Raw genomic sequence first — 17810 nt, forward strand, 5'->3', positions numbered from 1 at the left:
TTTTCACACACAGGGTGATTGAGTATCTGTAACAGGCTACCAGAGACAGTAATGGAGGCAAGTACAATTTTGTCATTTAACAAACATTTGGAAAGGTGCATGGATGGGATACATATGAGGGGTATGGATCAAACGCAGGCAAATGAGACTAGTTTAATTGTGAAAACTGAACAACATGGACAGGATGGGCCCAAGGCCTGTTTCCATGCTGTAAACCTGTATGGCTCTATTGAGCTACATTTATCTGCCTTTATGGTAAAATGTACCAACCAAAGGTGCTAGCTATGAAGAGAGGTTGAGTAGGTTAGGTTTGTTTTCATTAGAAAAAAGGAGATTGAGGGAGGACCTGATAGAGGTTTATAAAATCATGAAGGGCATAGACAGGGTGGATAGAGACTAACTTTTTCCCAGGGTGAAGGATTCAATAACGAGAGGTCACGCTTTCAAGGTGAATGGTGGAAAGTCTAAGGGGGATACACGCAGCAAGTACTTCACACAGAGGGTGGTGGATGTCTGGAACGCATTGCCAGCAGAGGTGGTAGAGGCAGGCACGGTAGATTCATTTAAGATACGTCTGGACAGATGCATGAGTAGGTGGGGAGCAGAGGAATACAGATGCTTAGGAATTGGACGACAGGCTTAGACAGTACATTTGGATCGGCTCAGGCTTGAATGGCCTGTTCCTGGGCTGTACGTTTTCTTTGTTCTCTAACCTAAAAAAATTAATGTACATAAAATAAGCACTTTTTTGTATCATACCTGGTGACATAGACAATAGTTCCAGGTCCTCCAACGTTAAAAACAGATCTGATGGTTAACTTTCTCATTGCTATTTGAGGAATTTGGCTGAGTACAAAATGGCTGTTTCATTTCTTTGGGGAATAACAACTATATTATCTGACAGTTCTTGGTACACCATGCTTTTTTTCCCCAGGGTAAAGACATGCTGCTCCTGCTTGAGGATGACACACTGAACCTCATCGATCCCCTGGGCCAGAATCTGCTGCATACGCAACCGATTGTCAGCATCCGGGTATGGGGTGTCGGCCGGGACAGTGGGCGGTATGTAAAGATCGCAGCTCCCTTTGTGTGCTGTAACCCTGCACTCTCACTGTGCTGCCTTTACCCTCAATTCATAGGTGAGCCAACTCTGCCTTAGCTCTCTGCCCTTACATTCAATCCCAACCCTCGCTCCCTCCCAACCCAGGGGTTGGTGAGCACTTGCAGCAGCATTTCCACATCTGGAATTCCACAAACGCCTGCAGGGCCTATTTTATCAGTGTTAACAGAAGCACAGGAACAGGCCCTTCAGCCCTCCAAGCCTGTGCTGATCCATATCCTCTATCTAAACCTGCGCCTATTTTCTAAAGATCTGTATCCCTTTACTTCCTGCCTATTCATGTATCTGTCTAGATATATCATAAATGATGATATTTTTCCCCGCCCCTACCACTTCCACTGTGCATTCCAGGACCCACCACCCACTGTGTAAAGAACTTTCCACACATATCTCCCCTAAACGTTTCCCCTCTCACTTTGAACTCATGACCCCCAGTAATGGAGACCTCCACTCTAGGAAAATGCTTCTTGTTATCCACCCTGTCTACACCTCGCTTGATTTTGTCAGCCTCAAACAGGTCCCCCCCAACTCTGACTACTTTCCAATGAAAATAATCCTAATCTACTCAACCTCTCCTCATAGCTAGCACCCTCCATACCAGGTAACATCCTGGTGAACCTCCTCTGCACCCTCTCGAAAGCATCCACATCCTTTTGGTAATGTGGCGACCAGAAATGTATGCAGTATTCCAAATGTGGTCGAACCAAAGTCTTCTACAACTGTAGCATGACCTGCCAACTCTTCTACTAAATACCCCATCCAATGAAGGAAAGCATGTGCCTTCTTGACCGTTTTACTGACCTGCGTTGCCACCTTCAGTGAACAATGGATCTGAACACCCAGATCTCTCTGTATATCAATTTTCCCCAGGACTTTTCCATTTACTGTATAGTTCGCTCTTGAATTGGATCCTCCAAAATACATCACCTCTCAATTGTCTGGATTGAACTCCATCTGCCATTTCTCTGCACAACTCTTCAATCTATGTATAGTCCCCTTCGCTATCTGCTATTCCACCAATCTTAATGTCATCTGCAACTAAAGAGGCAACCTACACCTTCCTCCAAATCATTTATGTACATCACAAACAGCAGTGGTCCCAGCACAGATCCCTGTGGGTCGCCACTGGTCACAGGTCTCCATTTTGAGAAGCTCCCTTCCACTACTACTCTCTGTCCCCTGTTGCCTAGCAGTTCTCGATCCATCTAGCAAGAACATCCTGGACTCCATGTGACTTCACCTCCTTCATCAGCCTACCAAGGGGAACCTTCTCAAATGCCTTACTGAAGTCCATGTATATGACATGTACATCCCTTCCCTCATCAATCAACTTTGTCACCTCTACAAAGAATTCTATTAAGTTTGTAAGTCATGACCTTCCCTGCTCAAAACCATGCTGCTTATCACTGATAAGCCCACTTTCTTCCAAATGGATATATATCCTATCCGTTAGTAACTTCTCCAGTAGCTTTCCTACCACTGATGTCTGTAATTAACTGGATTATCCCTGCTACCCTCCTTAAACAAGGGACAACATTAGCAATTCTCCAGTCCTCCGGGACCTCCCCCGTGTTCAAAGATGCTGCAAAGATATCTGTTAAAGCCCCAGCTATTTCCTCTCTCACTTCCCTCAGTAACCTGGGATAGATTCCATCCAGGCCTGGGGACTTGTCCACCTTAATACCTTTTAGAATACACAACACTTCCACCCTCCTTATGCCAACTTGCCCTAGAGTAATCAATGATCTATCCCTAATCTCAATATCCACCATGTCCCTCTCCTCAGTGAATACCAATGCAAAGTACTCATTAAGAATCTCACCCATTTTCTCTGACTCCACACATATCTTTCCTCCTTTGTCCTTGAGTGGGCCAACCCTTTCCCAGGTTACCCTCTTGCTCCTTGTATATGAATAAAAAGCTATAGGGTTTTCCTTAACCCTGCTCACTCAGTCATGCATGATTCCCTAACCTTGCCATTTTTATCCCTCCGTTTTACAAGAACGTATCTCTCCTGACCTCTAATCAACCTCTTTAAAAGCCTCCCACATATTGATTGTGGATCTCCCTTCAAACGGCTGCTCCCAAACCACATTCCCCAGCTCCTCCTGAATTTTGCTATAGTTGGCCTTCCCCCAATTTAGCATTCTTCCTTTAGGAACACTCTCATCTTTGTCCATGCGCATTCTAAGACTTGTGAAATTGTGATCACTATTCCCAAAGTAATCTCCTTCTGAAACTTCAACCACCTGTCTGGGCTCATTTCCCAACACCATGTCCACTGTGGCCCCTTCCCAAGTTGGACTATTTACATACAGCTCTAGAAAACCCTCCTGGATGCTCCTTACAAATTCTGCTCCTTCCAGACCTCTAGCACGAAGTGAATCCCAGTCAATGTTGGGAAAATTAAAATCTGCTATCACCACCACCCTGTTGCTCCTACATCTTTCTATGAACTCTCTACATACTTGTACCTCTATCTCACGCTCGCTGTTGGGAGGCCTGTGGTACAGTCCCAGTATTGTTGCCACTGCCTTCCTATTTCTGAGCTTTGCCCATATTGCCTCACTGCTTGAGCCCTCCATAGTGCCCTCCTTCAGCACAGCTGTGATATCCTCTCTGACCAATCATATAACTCCTCCACCCCTTTTACCTCCCTCTCTATCCCCCCTGAAGCATCTATATTCTGAGATATTTGGTTGCCAATCATCCCCTTTCCTCAACCAAGTCTCAGTGATAGCAAAAGCATCATATTCCCAGGTGCTAATCCAAGCCTTAAGTTCATCTGCCTTACCTACTATACTTCTGGCTTTAAAACAAATGCACTTCAGACCACCAGTCCCTCTGCGTTCATCCTCCGCTTCCTGCCTACTCTTCCCCTTACTCACGCTGACTTCATTACCTAGTTCCTTACAGGCTTCAGTTACTATCTCGTCCCTGTCCACCAACCACCTCATTTGGTTCCCATCCCCTGCCACATTAGTTAAAACCCTCCCCAACACCGTTAGCAAAAGCACCCCCAAGGACGTTGGTTCCAGTCTGTCCCAGGTGTAGATGGTCCAATTTGTAATAGTCCCATCTCCCCCAGAACCAGTCCCAATGTCCCAAAAATCTGAACCCCTCCCTTCTGCACCATCTCCCAAACCACGTATTCATCCTGAATATTTTATCATTTCTACTCTGACTAGCACGTGGCATGGGTAACAATCCTGAGATTACTACCTCTAAGGTCTTACTTTTTAACTTGGTTCCTAACTCTCTAAATTCTGCTTGTAGGATGTCATCCCATTTTTTAACCTATATCATTGGTGCCTAGATGCACCACGACAATTGGCTGTTCACCCTTCCCCTTGAGAATTTTCTGTAGTTTTTCTGAGACATCCCTGACCTTTGCACCTGGGAGACAACATACCATTCAGGAGTCTCGTTTTCGACCACAGTACCGCCTATCTACTCCCCTTACAATTGAATCCCCTATGACTATAGCCCTTCCACTCTTTTTCCTGACCTTCTATACAGCAGAGCCAGCCATCTACCTGGCTACTGCTGCCTTCCCCTGGTGAGCAATCAGCCCCAACAGTATCCAAAATGGTACACCTGCTTTGGAGGGAGATGACCGCAAGGGACACCTGCACTGCCTTCCTGCTGTTTCTCAGTCTTTTGGTCACCCATTCCCTTTCTCCCTCAGTAATTATAATCTGCGATGTAACCAACTCACTAAATGTGCTATCCACAATCCCGTCAGCATCGCTGTTGCCCCAAAGTGAGTCTATCTGCAACTCCAGAGCCATGATGCAGTCTAACAAGAGCCGCAACTGAGCACATGCCTAGAAGAAAGCCAACTGAGATCTACTGAACCACTTGCTGTGTTATTTCCCCTGAGAGAGAGGGAACTGGAAGGCACCAATCAGTGTACACATATCTGACTGAGAGAAAGAGAGGGGACTGAGAGACACCAGTCAATGTACAGATATCCCCTGAGAGAGAGGACTAGGAGCGCAAGAACAGTAGTTGGCCATTCAGTCCCTCAACTGTTCCATCATTCAGTGAGATCAAGGCTGATCTCTGGCCTAACTCCATATATCTGCCTTTGGCCCATATCACTCAATACTTTTGCTTAACAAAAAACCAACTTAAAATTAACAACTGATCCAGCATCCACTGCCATGTATGGAAGAAAGTTTTAAACATCTAACACCCTTTGTATGTAAAAGTGAGAGATACCAGACATTCTTCAGATCTCCTGGGAGAGGAAGGGATTGAGAGACCAGTCAGTGTACAGATAACTCCCTTGGCAGTGGCATGCTGTGACTGTCCTGCTATTGTGCAGTGTTAAGGTTGTTTCTTGCATGGTGCAATGATCTAATTTGGTTTTTCTCTCCTCTGGCTGATCTGGCTGTGATGCAGTGAGAGGTATAGTATTTGAGCCTCCATTTCTCACATTCTTCACCTCATTGTGTCATCTTCCAATCTTCATGAACACATTTTTAATAAAACTAGTCTCCTGAAATAGAATCTGCTGCATTTGCTCCTAGTTACTGCCTGCCCGTACATCGCATTCATTTTCATTCCTTTGCTTCCTGTGTGTGAATTCCCCTTGGTATCCACCCTGTGATGTTGGTTTAGACTGAACACAAAGCTGCCATCCAGTCTCCCAACCCCAACCATATCCGATACCTGTAGCCTTAAGTCCTATCTCACCTTCATTGTGTTCTCCTGTATTGGCACTCAGTAAAAGCTTGTAGTTGACTGAATGTGCTGTTTGTGGCTTAGTGAGGAATAATGGTGTAAACGCAGAGTCAGAAGTTCATAGGTTCAAACCCCACCCCGACAAAAGGACAAATTCCACGCTGCCACTCAGTGCAGTACTAAGGGAATCTGTCAGAGGGCCATCTTTCAGGCAAGGACCCCAAGTTTCTTTTCATGAATGTGAGAATCACCATTGAATTATTTCACACAAAAGTAGGGAGTTTTCTCTAGTTACTGGATCAACATTTATCCACCAATTAACAGCAGAAAAACAAGTGACCCATTGGGGTTGTCAGATTTCGGTTTGTGGGAGTTTCTGTGAGCCATTTAGCTGCAACTTTTCCTGCAGCAGTAATGGCACTTCAAAACATACATCATTGGCTGTGAAGCACTTTGGGATTTCCTGAGGTGGTGAAAGGTGATGTTTGAAATGCAGTTCTTGCCTTTCTTTATTTTGAAACTTCCCTAATTTGTAGCCCCGTACTGTTTGTATTACTTTTATTATTCCTAATGGGACAGTGTCTACAAACACTCTGCTTATTCAACACAATCTTAGTGGAGTCAGAGTTAAAAATCTCACAACACCAGGTTATAGTCCAACAGGTTTAATTGGAAGCACACGAGCTTTCGGAGCGACGCTCCATCAGGTGATTGTGCAGGGCTCGATCGTAACACAGAATTCTGTGTTACGATCGAGCCCTCCACAATCACCTGATGAAGGAGCGTCGCTCCGAAAGCTCGTGTGCTTCCAATTAAACCTGTTGGACTATAACCTGGTGTTGTGTGATTTTTAACTTTGTACACCCCAGTCCAACACCGGCATCTCCGAATCATTAGTGGAGTCAGGTTATAAGTTCAGTTTCTGTCACTTGTCCATCTTATCTCTCGCTAGGTATTTTAATGAATTCTATGTTTTATTTTTAGGGATTTTGCCTATGTCGCCAGAGACAAACTGACACGTGTATTGAAATGTCACGTATTCCGCTGTGACATGCCAGCGAAGGCCATTGCCACCAGATTGCATGAAATCTGCTCAAAGGTATTGATCATCCACAGTCACACTGGCTGGTCTGTGCGTGAACCTGACCACCCCCAGTACACACAGTCCATGAGCCATACCTGTGTCACTGGGACTAACTGAGAGCTTGCTGCTTATACTTTGTTAACTGTACAACCTCCTATTGTTAATAAATTCAGAATAGATTCTCAGACTAGGCAGCAGAAAGATTGGCACTTATCTATCCATTAAATCTATACGCCACACCAATATTGAAAATACTTTAACAATGAATTGCTTTCACAATGAGACATTGAAAATAAGCACAGCAAGATCCCACCATCAAAACTTAAATGACTAACCAATTTGAGAATGAAATTTAAATTAAGGGCCCCATATGTTTCCTCAGATCAATGTAAAATGTCACTATTTCATAGAGGAGCAAGGAAGTGTCCTCCCAGCGTTTTGGCCATTGGTTATCTCTCAGTCAACATCATTAAAACAGATTAGCTGACTGTTATATGTGAATTTATGTGATCTTGCTCTGCACAAACTGACATCTAAAAAAATTAATTCATGGCATGAAAGTGTTGCTGAGGGATCTGGAATCACATGTAGGCCAGAGCAGGTGAGAATGGCAGATTAGTGAACCAGATGGATCTTTCCTCTCAATCAACAATGAATTTGTGGACATCATTAGTCTCTTAATTCCAGATTTTTATTGAATTCAGATTCTACCATCTGCCAAGCCAGAATTCAAACCGAGGTCCCAGAACATTACCTGGATCTCAGGATTGATAGTCCAGCAATAATACCACTAGGTCACCTTCCCCCCTCTATTTCTATCATGTTTCTCCTCTCATTAAAACAATGACTGCACTTTAAATCACTCCATTGGCTCTAAAGGACTTTGGGACATCCTGAAGGAAGCAAGGGATAAATTAGGAAACTAAAGACCAGTCAGTCTTACCTCAGTGGTGTGGAAATTATTGGAAGCAATTCTGAGGGACAGAATTAATCAGCATTTGGAGAGGCAGGGATTAATCAAGAACAGTCGACAAGATCTAGTTAAGGGGAGGTTATGTCTGATTAACTTGGTTGAATATTCAAAGAGGTGACCAGGAATGTAGATGGCAAGGCTTTTGATGTAGTCTATTGGACTTCCGCAAGGCTTTTGATAAGGTCCCATATGGGAGACTGATAGCAAAGATTAAAGAGCATGGAATCCAAGGAAATTTGGCAAATTGGCTCCACTGTTGGCTGAGAGGCAGGAAGCAGAGGATGATGGTTGAGGGTGATTTTGTGATTAGAAGCCTCTGTCCAATGGGCTCCAACAGGGATCAGTATAGGGGCCCTTGCTGTTTGTGGTTTATAAAAATGATTCAGACTTGAATGTAGGAAGGTTGATCAGTAAGTTTACAGACGATACAAAGATTAGTTGGAGAATAGTGTTAGAGTACAAGAGGATATGGATGGGCTGGGCAGATAGATTTATCAATATAAAATATAATTCAGTCCAGATGTATGAGAGGTAATGTACTTGAGCAGGACAAACAAGAGACAAGGGAATACATGATAGGAGAAAGTGAGCACTGGAGATCAGAGTCAAAACGTGTGGTGCTGGAAAAGCACAGCAGGTCAGGCAGTATCTGAGGAGCAGGAGAGTTGATGTTTTGAGCATAAGCTCTTCATCAGGGATGTTGACATTTTGAACATAAGCTCGTCAAAACATTAACTCTCCTGCTTCTCAAATGCTGCCTGACTGGCTGTGCTTATCCAGCACCACACTTTTTGACAAGGGAATACATGATGAACGGTGGGACTCTGGGCAGCACTGATGATCAAAGGGACCTTGGTGTGCATTTATACTGGTCCCTTAAGGTATCTTTCAGGTGGCTAAAGTGGTTAAGAAAGGATATTGGCCCTTATTAGTTGAGGCATAGAGTTTAAGAGCAGGGAGGTTATGCTGGAACTGTATAAAACTTTAGTTAGTTCACAGCTAGAATATTGTGTGCAGTGCTGGAATCTACACGATAGAAGGGATATGACCACTGGGGAGGGTACAGAAGAAATGTACCCATGTTAGTGAGTTACCGTTATGAAGAGAAATTGGACAGACTGGGGTTGTTTTCCTTAACATTGAGGAGATTGAGATATGCCATGACAGAGATATAAAATTATGAGGAACATAGGTAGGGTAGACGAAGAACTTTAACCTTTGGTGGAGGGATCAATGACAAGGCAATGTAGATTTAAGGAAAGGGGCAGGAGGCTTAGAGGAGATATGAGGAAAAACATTTTCACCCAGAGGGTGGTGGGAATCTGGAACAAACTGTGAGGGTGGGAGAGGCAGGAACCCTCAGAACATTGAAAAAGTATTTAAATATACATTTGTAATGACAAGGCAGTAGACCAAGTGTTGGAAATTGTGGTGAGAATTGTTAGGTGGTTGTTTTTGACACACATAATGGACCTTGAGGGCCTTTTTCTGTGCTGTTGATCTCTGTCTATAAGGTCTGGAAGGTGTTACGAAAATGTAAGCTTTTCTTTTGTTTTGGCAACCATACTTTGCATTGATACTGATAGACCATAGGACTTCAGTTTAAAGTCTCACCTGAAGGCCAACACCTTTACAGTGCAGCATCCCCCTCAGCACCACCCTGGCCTGTGGATAATGATTTCCAGCCCTGGAGTGGGATCTGATCAGTGCAATGCACATTATTAAATGTGAAGCAACAGCTGAGAATTGTTACCAGCTTTTAACAGCTATATTTGCTATGGGCGACACAAAACAAAGCTTGGAGTTCTAGAGAAGGTAGGGAGAAGCTTTTTTCAATGGCAAAAGGGTGATGGTAACAAGAGGTTAGAGATTTAAACTATTTAGCAAAAGACTCAGTCATGAGATGAGAAGTTTATTTTACACTGGGAATTGTGATGTGGAATATTCTGCCTGAAATGGTGGCTAGAGCAAATTCAACAATAGCTTTTCTGAAGTGAATAAAAGAAAAACTTGTAGCTTCTGTCATGGCTACTAAATATCCCAAATTACTTCACAACCAATGAAGTGCTTTGGGAGGTGTAGTCACAGTCCAAGTGTGGAATAGGCAGCAGATAATGGATAAATATGGAGACAGTTCTTGGTAAAAGGGGCAAAAGACTAATTGACCAACTCCCTCAAAGAATAAGCTCAGGCACAGTGTGTCCGACCTCTTTCTGTGCTGTCTGATTTTAAGAAGTGAGAGGTGTATAGGATTCTTGGTTCTGGTGCAGGCTGCAAGGATAGTCAGCAAGAAGGGGAATCCTGATCTGGGGACTTGTAACATCATTTGTACTGAGCAGGCAGGAGATAAACATGCCGACACTAGTCTGTCCTCTGCCTGTTGCCTGACATTGCCCAAACCACCTCAAAAGAATTGAGTTTGATCTGTTGTAATCTCGTAGAATGGTTTCCATCATCTGAGAGGAATTTCTAGAGTGTTTCTTTGCCTTTTATTGGTCCAGATTTATTTAGATTTCCTTGCCTCTCCTAAGAGACCGTTTCTATTAGTTCCTTTGTTTCCAGTCTTCCCAGGTTCTGTCTCCCCACTTGGACTGTGGCTGTTAACCACTCCACTTTGACCACACCAACTGATGCACCACTCTATTTCCACAGATCATGGCTGACAGGAAAGATACGAAGACCTCAATGAACGGGATCCTATTTGACCATTCAAAGCTTGTTGATGTCCCATTCCAAGGTACTGTCTGATTATTGACATAGAAACAGCTCTGCTGTAGCACTGAAACAAAAACAGAAATGATTGGAGAAACTCAGCAGGGCTGCAAGTGCCTATCGAGAGAAAGCAGAGTTAATGTTTCTAGTCCAGTGACCCTTCTTCAGGTCTGCAGACCGCAACATTAACTTTGCTTTCTCTCCACAGATACACTCAGAATAATATGTTCTCTAGCAATTTCTGTTTTACTTTCAGATTTATGACACCTGCAAGTCCTTTGTATTACTTTGTTATATTTCTTTCTGTTGGAGCATCACCTGTTGTAACTGTGTCGGGATTGTATCCTGCACACCTCCGTGTAACCTGACAACCTATAAATGGTTTGTGCTCATCATGGTGAATCCATTGGAGATTGAAGTTGGAATACTTAGTCCTTACAGTTCAGCATGAGCAGTATATTTGACAGTACATACAAAGATGAGAAGCAGCAGCAGAAGTAGATTATTCAACCCTTGAACCTGTTGTGCAATTTAAAAAGACCATGGTTGTTGATCTTGTCCAAATTCTACATTCCTGTCAACCCTGATGAGCAGTGTTTTACCTCTAAACTGTGCAGGTGCTCGAAGGATCCCTCCACGGTTCCACATATGCTGATTAGGGTGATCCAATAGTGACATCCAGTTGCAGAAGTTAATGTTGTGCATGGACCTTCAGCTTCACCACTATATCCAGGCTTTTCAGTAATCTTGAAATTTAAATCACATTCCCCCTTCATCCTTCTAAACTCGGAGTACAGACCCAGATTCCTCAACAACTCCTCATAGACAACCCCTTAATCACCTAATTGGATCATTCTAGTAAACCTCATCTGGACCTCCTCCAGTGCCAGTACATCCTTCATAGGTACAGGGTCCAAAACTGCTCATAATATTCCAAATGCAGTCTAACCAGAGCTTTACACAACCTCAGCAGCACGTCTCTGCTCTTGCATTCTAGCCCTCTTGAAATGAATGTTAATATTGCATTTGCCTTCCTAACTTCCAAATGTTAACCTTAAGAGAATTCTGAATAGGCCTCCCAAGTCCCTTTGCTCTTCAGAGTTCTGAAGCCTTTCTCCATTTAGAAAATATTCTATGCCTCTATTCTTCCTACCAAAGTGCATAGCCTCACACCACCTCACGTTATATCCCATCTGCACCTTCTTTGCCCACTGTCTGAGTATGTACACGTTCTGCTGCTGCCTCCCTGCTTCCTCAACACTACATGTCTCTCCATCTGTCTTTGTGTCATTTGCAAACTTGGCAACAATGCCCTCAATTTCTTCGTCTGCATCCTTCATGTATAACGTGAATAGTTGTGGTCCCAACACAGACCCCTGCACTTCTACTAGTAACCAGCTGTCATCTTGAAAAAGACCCCTTTATTTCTACTCTCTGCCTTCTGCCAGTCAGCTAATCCTCTATTCAGGCCAGTACCTTAATATTAACAGCATTTAGCAGTCTCCTGTGCTGCACCTTGTCAAAGGCCTTCTGGAAATCCAAATAGATGACATTCACTGACATTCTCCTTTGTCGAACTTACCTCCTTAAAGAATTCTAATGTATTTGTCAGGCATCACTTCACATTGATGAACTGTATTTTTCCATGCACTTCGAAGTACTCCAAAATCCCATCCTTAATAATGGATTCTAAAATCTTACCAGTCTAATTGGTCTATAGCTTCCTGTTTTCTGCCTCCCTCTTTTTTTTTTTAAACAAGGGTGTTACATGAGGCATTTTCCAGTCCTTACCAAAGCCTCCACAATCTCCTCAGCTATCTCCTTTGGAACCGTGGGCTGTAGTTCACTTTGTCTTGGTGATTTCTCCAGCTTCCCCAGCACCTGCTCCTTAATAATGGACTCTCTTGAAGTGCTGGTTGCTGCTGGTGTTTTCCACTGTGAAAACTAATCTAAAGTACCTATTTAGTTCTTCCACCATGTCTTTGTTTCCCATTCCTGCCTCTGCAGCCTCATTTTCCAGAAATGCAAGGTCCACTTTTGCCCCTCTCTTACATTTCAGATATCTAAAAAAAATCTTGCATTTTTCTTCTATATTACCATGGGCAGCACGGTGGCACAGTGGTTAGCACTGCTGCCTCACAGCGCCAGAAACCCGGGTTCAATTCCCGCCTCAGGTAACTGTCTGTGTGGAGTTTGCACATTCTCCCTGTGTCTGCATGGGTTTCCTCCTGGTGCTCCGGTTTCCTCCCATGCTAAATTGCCTGTAGTGTGAGGTGAAGGGGTAAATGTAGGGGAATGGGTCTGGGTGGGCTGCACTTTGGAGGGTCGGTGTGGACTTGTTGGGCCGAAGGGCCTGTTTCCACACTGTAAGTAATCTAATCTAATCTAAAAAAAAGTTACCAGCTGGCTTGCTCTTAACTTTTGTCTTCTCCCTCTTATTTCTTTTTACAGTTATTCTCTGCTGTTTTTAAAAGGCTTCCCAAACCTTTGCCACATTAAATGTGTTTTATTTTGCTTTTATGTTGTGACTGACTTCCCTTGTCAGCCATGGTTGCCTTGTTCTCCCCCTCATATGTTTCTTCTTCCTTGGGATGAGTTACTGCTGTCCCTCCTGAATTATCCCCAGAAATTCCTGTCATTGCTGCTCTACAGTCTTGCTGTTACATCTGATTCTAGCAAATCCCTTTCAAACTGCAGAGTGAATTCTATGGTTTTTGCCCCATACTGCTTCTGCCTTGAGAATTTCCCTCAGTTCCTGTTTCCTTTAAACCTCTTAATTTACACCTATTACTAGAGTCTTTCTAATATTGTCTGTGCTGATGACAGAATCAAAATATTTTTCATTTCATCAGTCACTTCCTTATTATCTACTATTAACACACCATTCTTATTGTCTAAAGAATCAACACTCATTTTATTTACCCTTATCTTTTTTAAACACCTGTAGAAGCTCTTGCTATTGTTTCTACGTTCCTAGCTAGCTTCCCTTCATACTGTGATCTTTTACCTCCTGTTAACCTTTTAGTTATTCTCTTCCATTCTTTATATTCTATCCAATCACCTGACCTGCCACTCATCCCTGCATGTTTACACTGCTTCTTTAATTTTGATCCTTTCCCTAACTTCATTAGTTAACAGCAAATGGTGGGTCCTTACCTTTGAATGTTTTTTTTATGGTGAACAAAGGACCTCAAGAATTTACTTATTCTAAGTATCCCAGTATCCCAACATGTCCCCTTAAATGTCTAACACATTAATCTATTCCTTGGCCTACAATACAGGTTCACTTCAGCTAGCTCATTTTTCATGCCCTCATAGTGTCCTTATTTAGGTTTCAAATGCTAGTCTTAAACCTAATCCTCTCCCTTTCACACAGGATGTAAAATTTAATCATACTTTGGAACCTAGCTGTGTCTTCATTCTGAAGTTGCGATTAATCCTGTCACATTCCACAAGACCAAGTTTAATATAACCTGCTCTCTTGGTCTGTGCAGCGTGTGCTGCTCTGAGAAACTATCTCTCAATCATTCTATGGAACTCCTCATTCAGTCCAATACTACCAATCTGATATTTTCAGTTCATTTGTAGATTAAAATTGCCCATAATTAATGCCATCCCTTTATCATTGCTTTAGATCCTATAATGTGTAGATGTGCAGTTGTCTCTGGGTTCTTTGCAAATGCACCTTCCCTGAAAAACCCAGTGTCAATGATTCTTTGAGATGCTGTTCAAGAGGACAACCATATGTAACACTGGATTCACAGCAAGGATCTTTCCAGGGGTATGCAGTCACCTTTCCTTCAGTAGGAATTACTCCAAACAATTTCCAATAGACTAAAACAAAAAAAGAACTGCAGATTCTGGAAATATGAAACAAACTGAAATTGGTGGAGAAACACAGCGGGTACAGCAGTGTCTGTGGAGAGAGGGAGAGAGAGAGAGAGAGAGTGCAAAGTCAAGTGTTTCATATCTAATTTTGATGAAGGGTCACTAGACCTGAAATATTGACTCTGCTTTCACACCACAGTGGGAAACCCAGTTGTAAAGACAGTAAGCTGCTTCCCTGAAGTGAGTTCGAGCAAACTACATGAGCAATTATGGCATAGGGATAGCAAGCCAAACCAAATCAGCTCACACTCACTGGATTCACAGCACAGTGAAATTAAAAGTACTAGATTGGATTGGGGGCAAAGTACTAGATTGGATTGAAAATTGGTTGGCTAATAGGAAACAAAGGGTAGTGATAAACGGCTCCATTTCGGAATGGCAGGCAGTGACCAGTGGGGTACCGCAGGGATCTGTGTTGGGACCGCAGCTTTTTACAATATATGTTAATGATATAGAAGATGGTATCAGCAATAACATTAGCAAATTTGCTGATGATACAAAGCTGGGTGGCAGGGTGAAATGTGATGAGGATGTTAGGAGATTACAGGGTGACCTGGACAAGTTAGGTGAGTGGGCAGATGCATGGCAGATGCAGTTTAATGTGGATAAATGTATGGTTATCCACTTTGGTAGCAAGAACAGGAAGGCAGACTACTACCTCAATGGAATCAATTTATGTAAAGGGGCAGTACAGAGAGATCTGGGTGTTCTTGTACACCAGTCAATGAAGGCAAGCATGCGGGTACAGCAGGTAGTGAAGAAGGCTAATAGCATGCTGGCCTTCATAACCAGAGGAATTGAGTATAGAAGCAAAGAGGTCCTTCTGCAGCTGTACAGGGCCCTGGTGAGACCACACCTACAGTACTGTGTGCAGTTCTGGTCTCCAAATTTGAGAAAAGACATTCTGGCTCTTGAGGGAGTGCAGCGTAAGATCACGAAGTCAATTCCTGGAATGGCAGGATTACCTTACACTGAAAGACTGAAGCGACTGGGCTTGTATACCCTTGAGTTTCGAAGATTGAGAGGGGATCTGATTGAGACATATAAGATTATTAAAGGATTGGACACTCTGGAGGCAGGAAACATGTTTCCGCTGATGGGTGAGTGCCGAACCAGAGTACACAGCTTAAAAATACGGGGTAGACCATTTAGGACAGAGATGAGGAGAAACTTCTTCACCCAGAGAGTGGTGGCTGTGTGGAATGCTCTGCCCCAGAGGGCAGTGGAGGCCCAGTCTCTGGATTCATTTAAGAAAGAGTTGGATAGAGCTCTCAAAGATAGTGGAATCAAGGGTTATGGAGATAAGGCAGGAACAGGATGCTGATTAGGAATGATCAGCCATGATCATATTGAATGGCAGTGCAGGCTCGAAGGGCTGAATGGCCTACTCCTGCACCTATTGTCTATTATTGTCTATTGTCTAAAACATTCAATGATCCTCAGTTTCTCAACTGTTCCTTACTGGACTTTGCAAATAACAAATTTTGGACACTGAGTTTATAACTTCAACAAAAAAATAGCAATTTATTACGAAGAATGTAACTTCAGCAGAACACAGATAAACTACAAGGCAATCTAATCTTAAAACTCACTAATCTAATTAATACCTACAATCTAATCCCAATGTCTTCTGATCAAAAACCTCCATTCTCATACCAACAGACACACAACTAAGAGATAAATTGAAAAGATAAGTAAAAGAATCATAATTTACCAGTTTGATAACTGTTTCAATAGTGAATACTATGTTTATGAAATCCTTCATCCTGATGGGTTGTATGTAGGGCTGGATAATCCCAAAGTCACTAGTCCCTGCAAGCTGCTGCTTCAGCAGGCCCCTGGAGGTTTTTGTTGGACTCTCACAGGCGGCGGCTCTTACAGACGGGGACTCTTTTGTCTGAGCTTTGAATAAGTCGATAACTGGAAAATAATGAGTGGGAGGGGGAATGGGTGTGAAGGGTGGATGGAGGAAGGAGGTGGAAGGCAGTGTGCGCAAAACCGAAACCTACCCAATCTGGAAATTTAGCCAGTTCCAAGACAAAACTGCCCCCTACCGAAAGCCTAATCAGAGCCGGTTCACTTCGTTTTTATCCCTTTAACATTCTCTATGATTGGCTGGTCACACTCTCTGTGATTGGCTGGTCATCACCACTCCTCCTTTGACCAATTCAACATCCAACCAGCTGCCAGACCGAGCGCAGGCACATCCCGGTGCTGAAACAAATACATGCCCTCCCCTAACCAACATTATCTTTCCAGGCCAGTTCCCAAACACAAACATCTGTCTTTTGTTCTCTCCTTTTTTAAAAAAAACGTGCTGCTCAAAGTTCAATTCTTAACTGCAACTCTCAATTCCCAACCAAAAAGGAGAAAAGTAAAAGCAGTGATGGGTCTCAACAGTGGAACCAGGTGTTTTCCAAGAAATAATTGTTCATAAATGTTTCAAGTTTTTGATTTCTTTTTAAAAAATAAAGCAATCTAGGTATTTTCACACTCACACACACTCACACTCGCACACAGAAATTACTGGAAAAGCTGAGCAGGTTTGGCAGCATCGGTGAAGAGTTAATGTTTCGGGTCCGGTGACCCTTCCTCAGAATAGGTATTTCCATATTCAAGTTCACAAAAAATATTAAATATAATGCCTTCATAACATCAGTTCTGCCTTCAGACCCTCATTGTAATCTTCTTTAGGTTAAAAGCACTCATCTTCAATCCGCATATTTGATGCTGTTTGATCAGTCATTATGCAGGGGCTGGAACAATGTTGATGTTCTCTGGCTTGGGTTAGTGCTGGCACTGATGAGACCCTAAGAGGGAACAGTAAATTGCAAACATCATTTGAATGAGGATTAAATCTGGTGTTACTGCTGTATCATTGTTGTCATTGATGAATTTCCTCAGTTGCTCCTTGTGGGACCGTTACTGTGTTTTAGTCACCGTGTCTTTATGTTAGCTTTGTACCATCTAAACTTCCTTTCTGTCTTATCTTGTGTTCCCCTGTCTGCAGTGGAGTTTCCAGTGCCCAAGAGTGAGCTTGTTCAAAGATTCCAGGTGTTGTACTTGGGAAATATTGCAGTGACCAAGCCTGTAGGTAAGAAAGGAAACTTGACTAAACAGCCCAGGCATTGTTGCTTGTTTCTAAGCTTCATCTTTGGCAATTATTTATAATGGGAACGAATGGAGATGAGGAATGGGATCTGCTCCTCACTCCAACCCTACCTAGTCCTCCACATCTATTGTTCTTGATTAGAGATTATAATAAATCTGCTCCTCCACTTTGTCACTACCTTCTTGCTCCTGTCATCAACATTTAATTTACTGTTAATTCTGTCTTCACTGAG

The 17810-nt window shown here is 43.0% G+C and overlaps 1 protein-coding gene across 4 annotated transcripts in view; it reads left to right on the plus strand.

The window, feature by feature from the left end:
• Nucleotides 1-17810, plus strand: part of apbb1 (amyloid beta precursor protein binding family B member 1) — a 173518-nt gene that overhangs the window by 94528 nt on the left and 61180 nt on the right. For all 4 annotated transcript variants that reach the window (XR_015757510.1, XM_087988515.1, XM_087988514.1 and 1 more), the window contains 4 exons: nucleotides 935-1062; nucleotides 6794-6908; nucleotides 10519-10603; nucleotides 17477-17560. Coding sequence is in view for 3 of the 4 variants with exons in the window: in XM_087988515.1 (XP_087844641.1) it covers nucleotides 935-1062; nucleotides 6794-6908; nucleotides 10519-10603; nucleotides 17477-17560 (412 nt within the window). In the remaining variant the exon portion in view is untranslated. The remainder of the gene's footprint in view (nucleotides 1-934; nucleotides 1063-6793; nucleotides 6909-10518; nucleotides 10604-17476; nucleotides 17561-17810) is intronic.

This window comes from Chiloscyllium plagiosum, unplaced genomic scaffold (genome assembly GCF_037043375.1).
Source record: "Chiloscyllium plagiosum isolate Xiang-an unplaced genomic scaffold, Cpla_swu_hap1 HiC_scaffold_6, whole genome shotgun sequence".
In the NCBI taxonomy this organism is placed as follows: Eukaryota; Metazoa; Chordata; class Chondrichthyes; order Orectolobiformes; family Hemiscylliidae; genus Chiloscyllium; species Chiloscyllium plagiosum.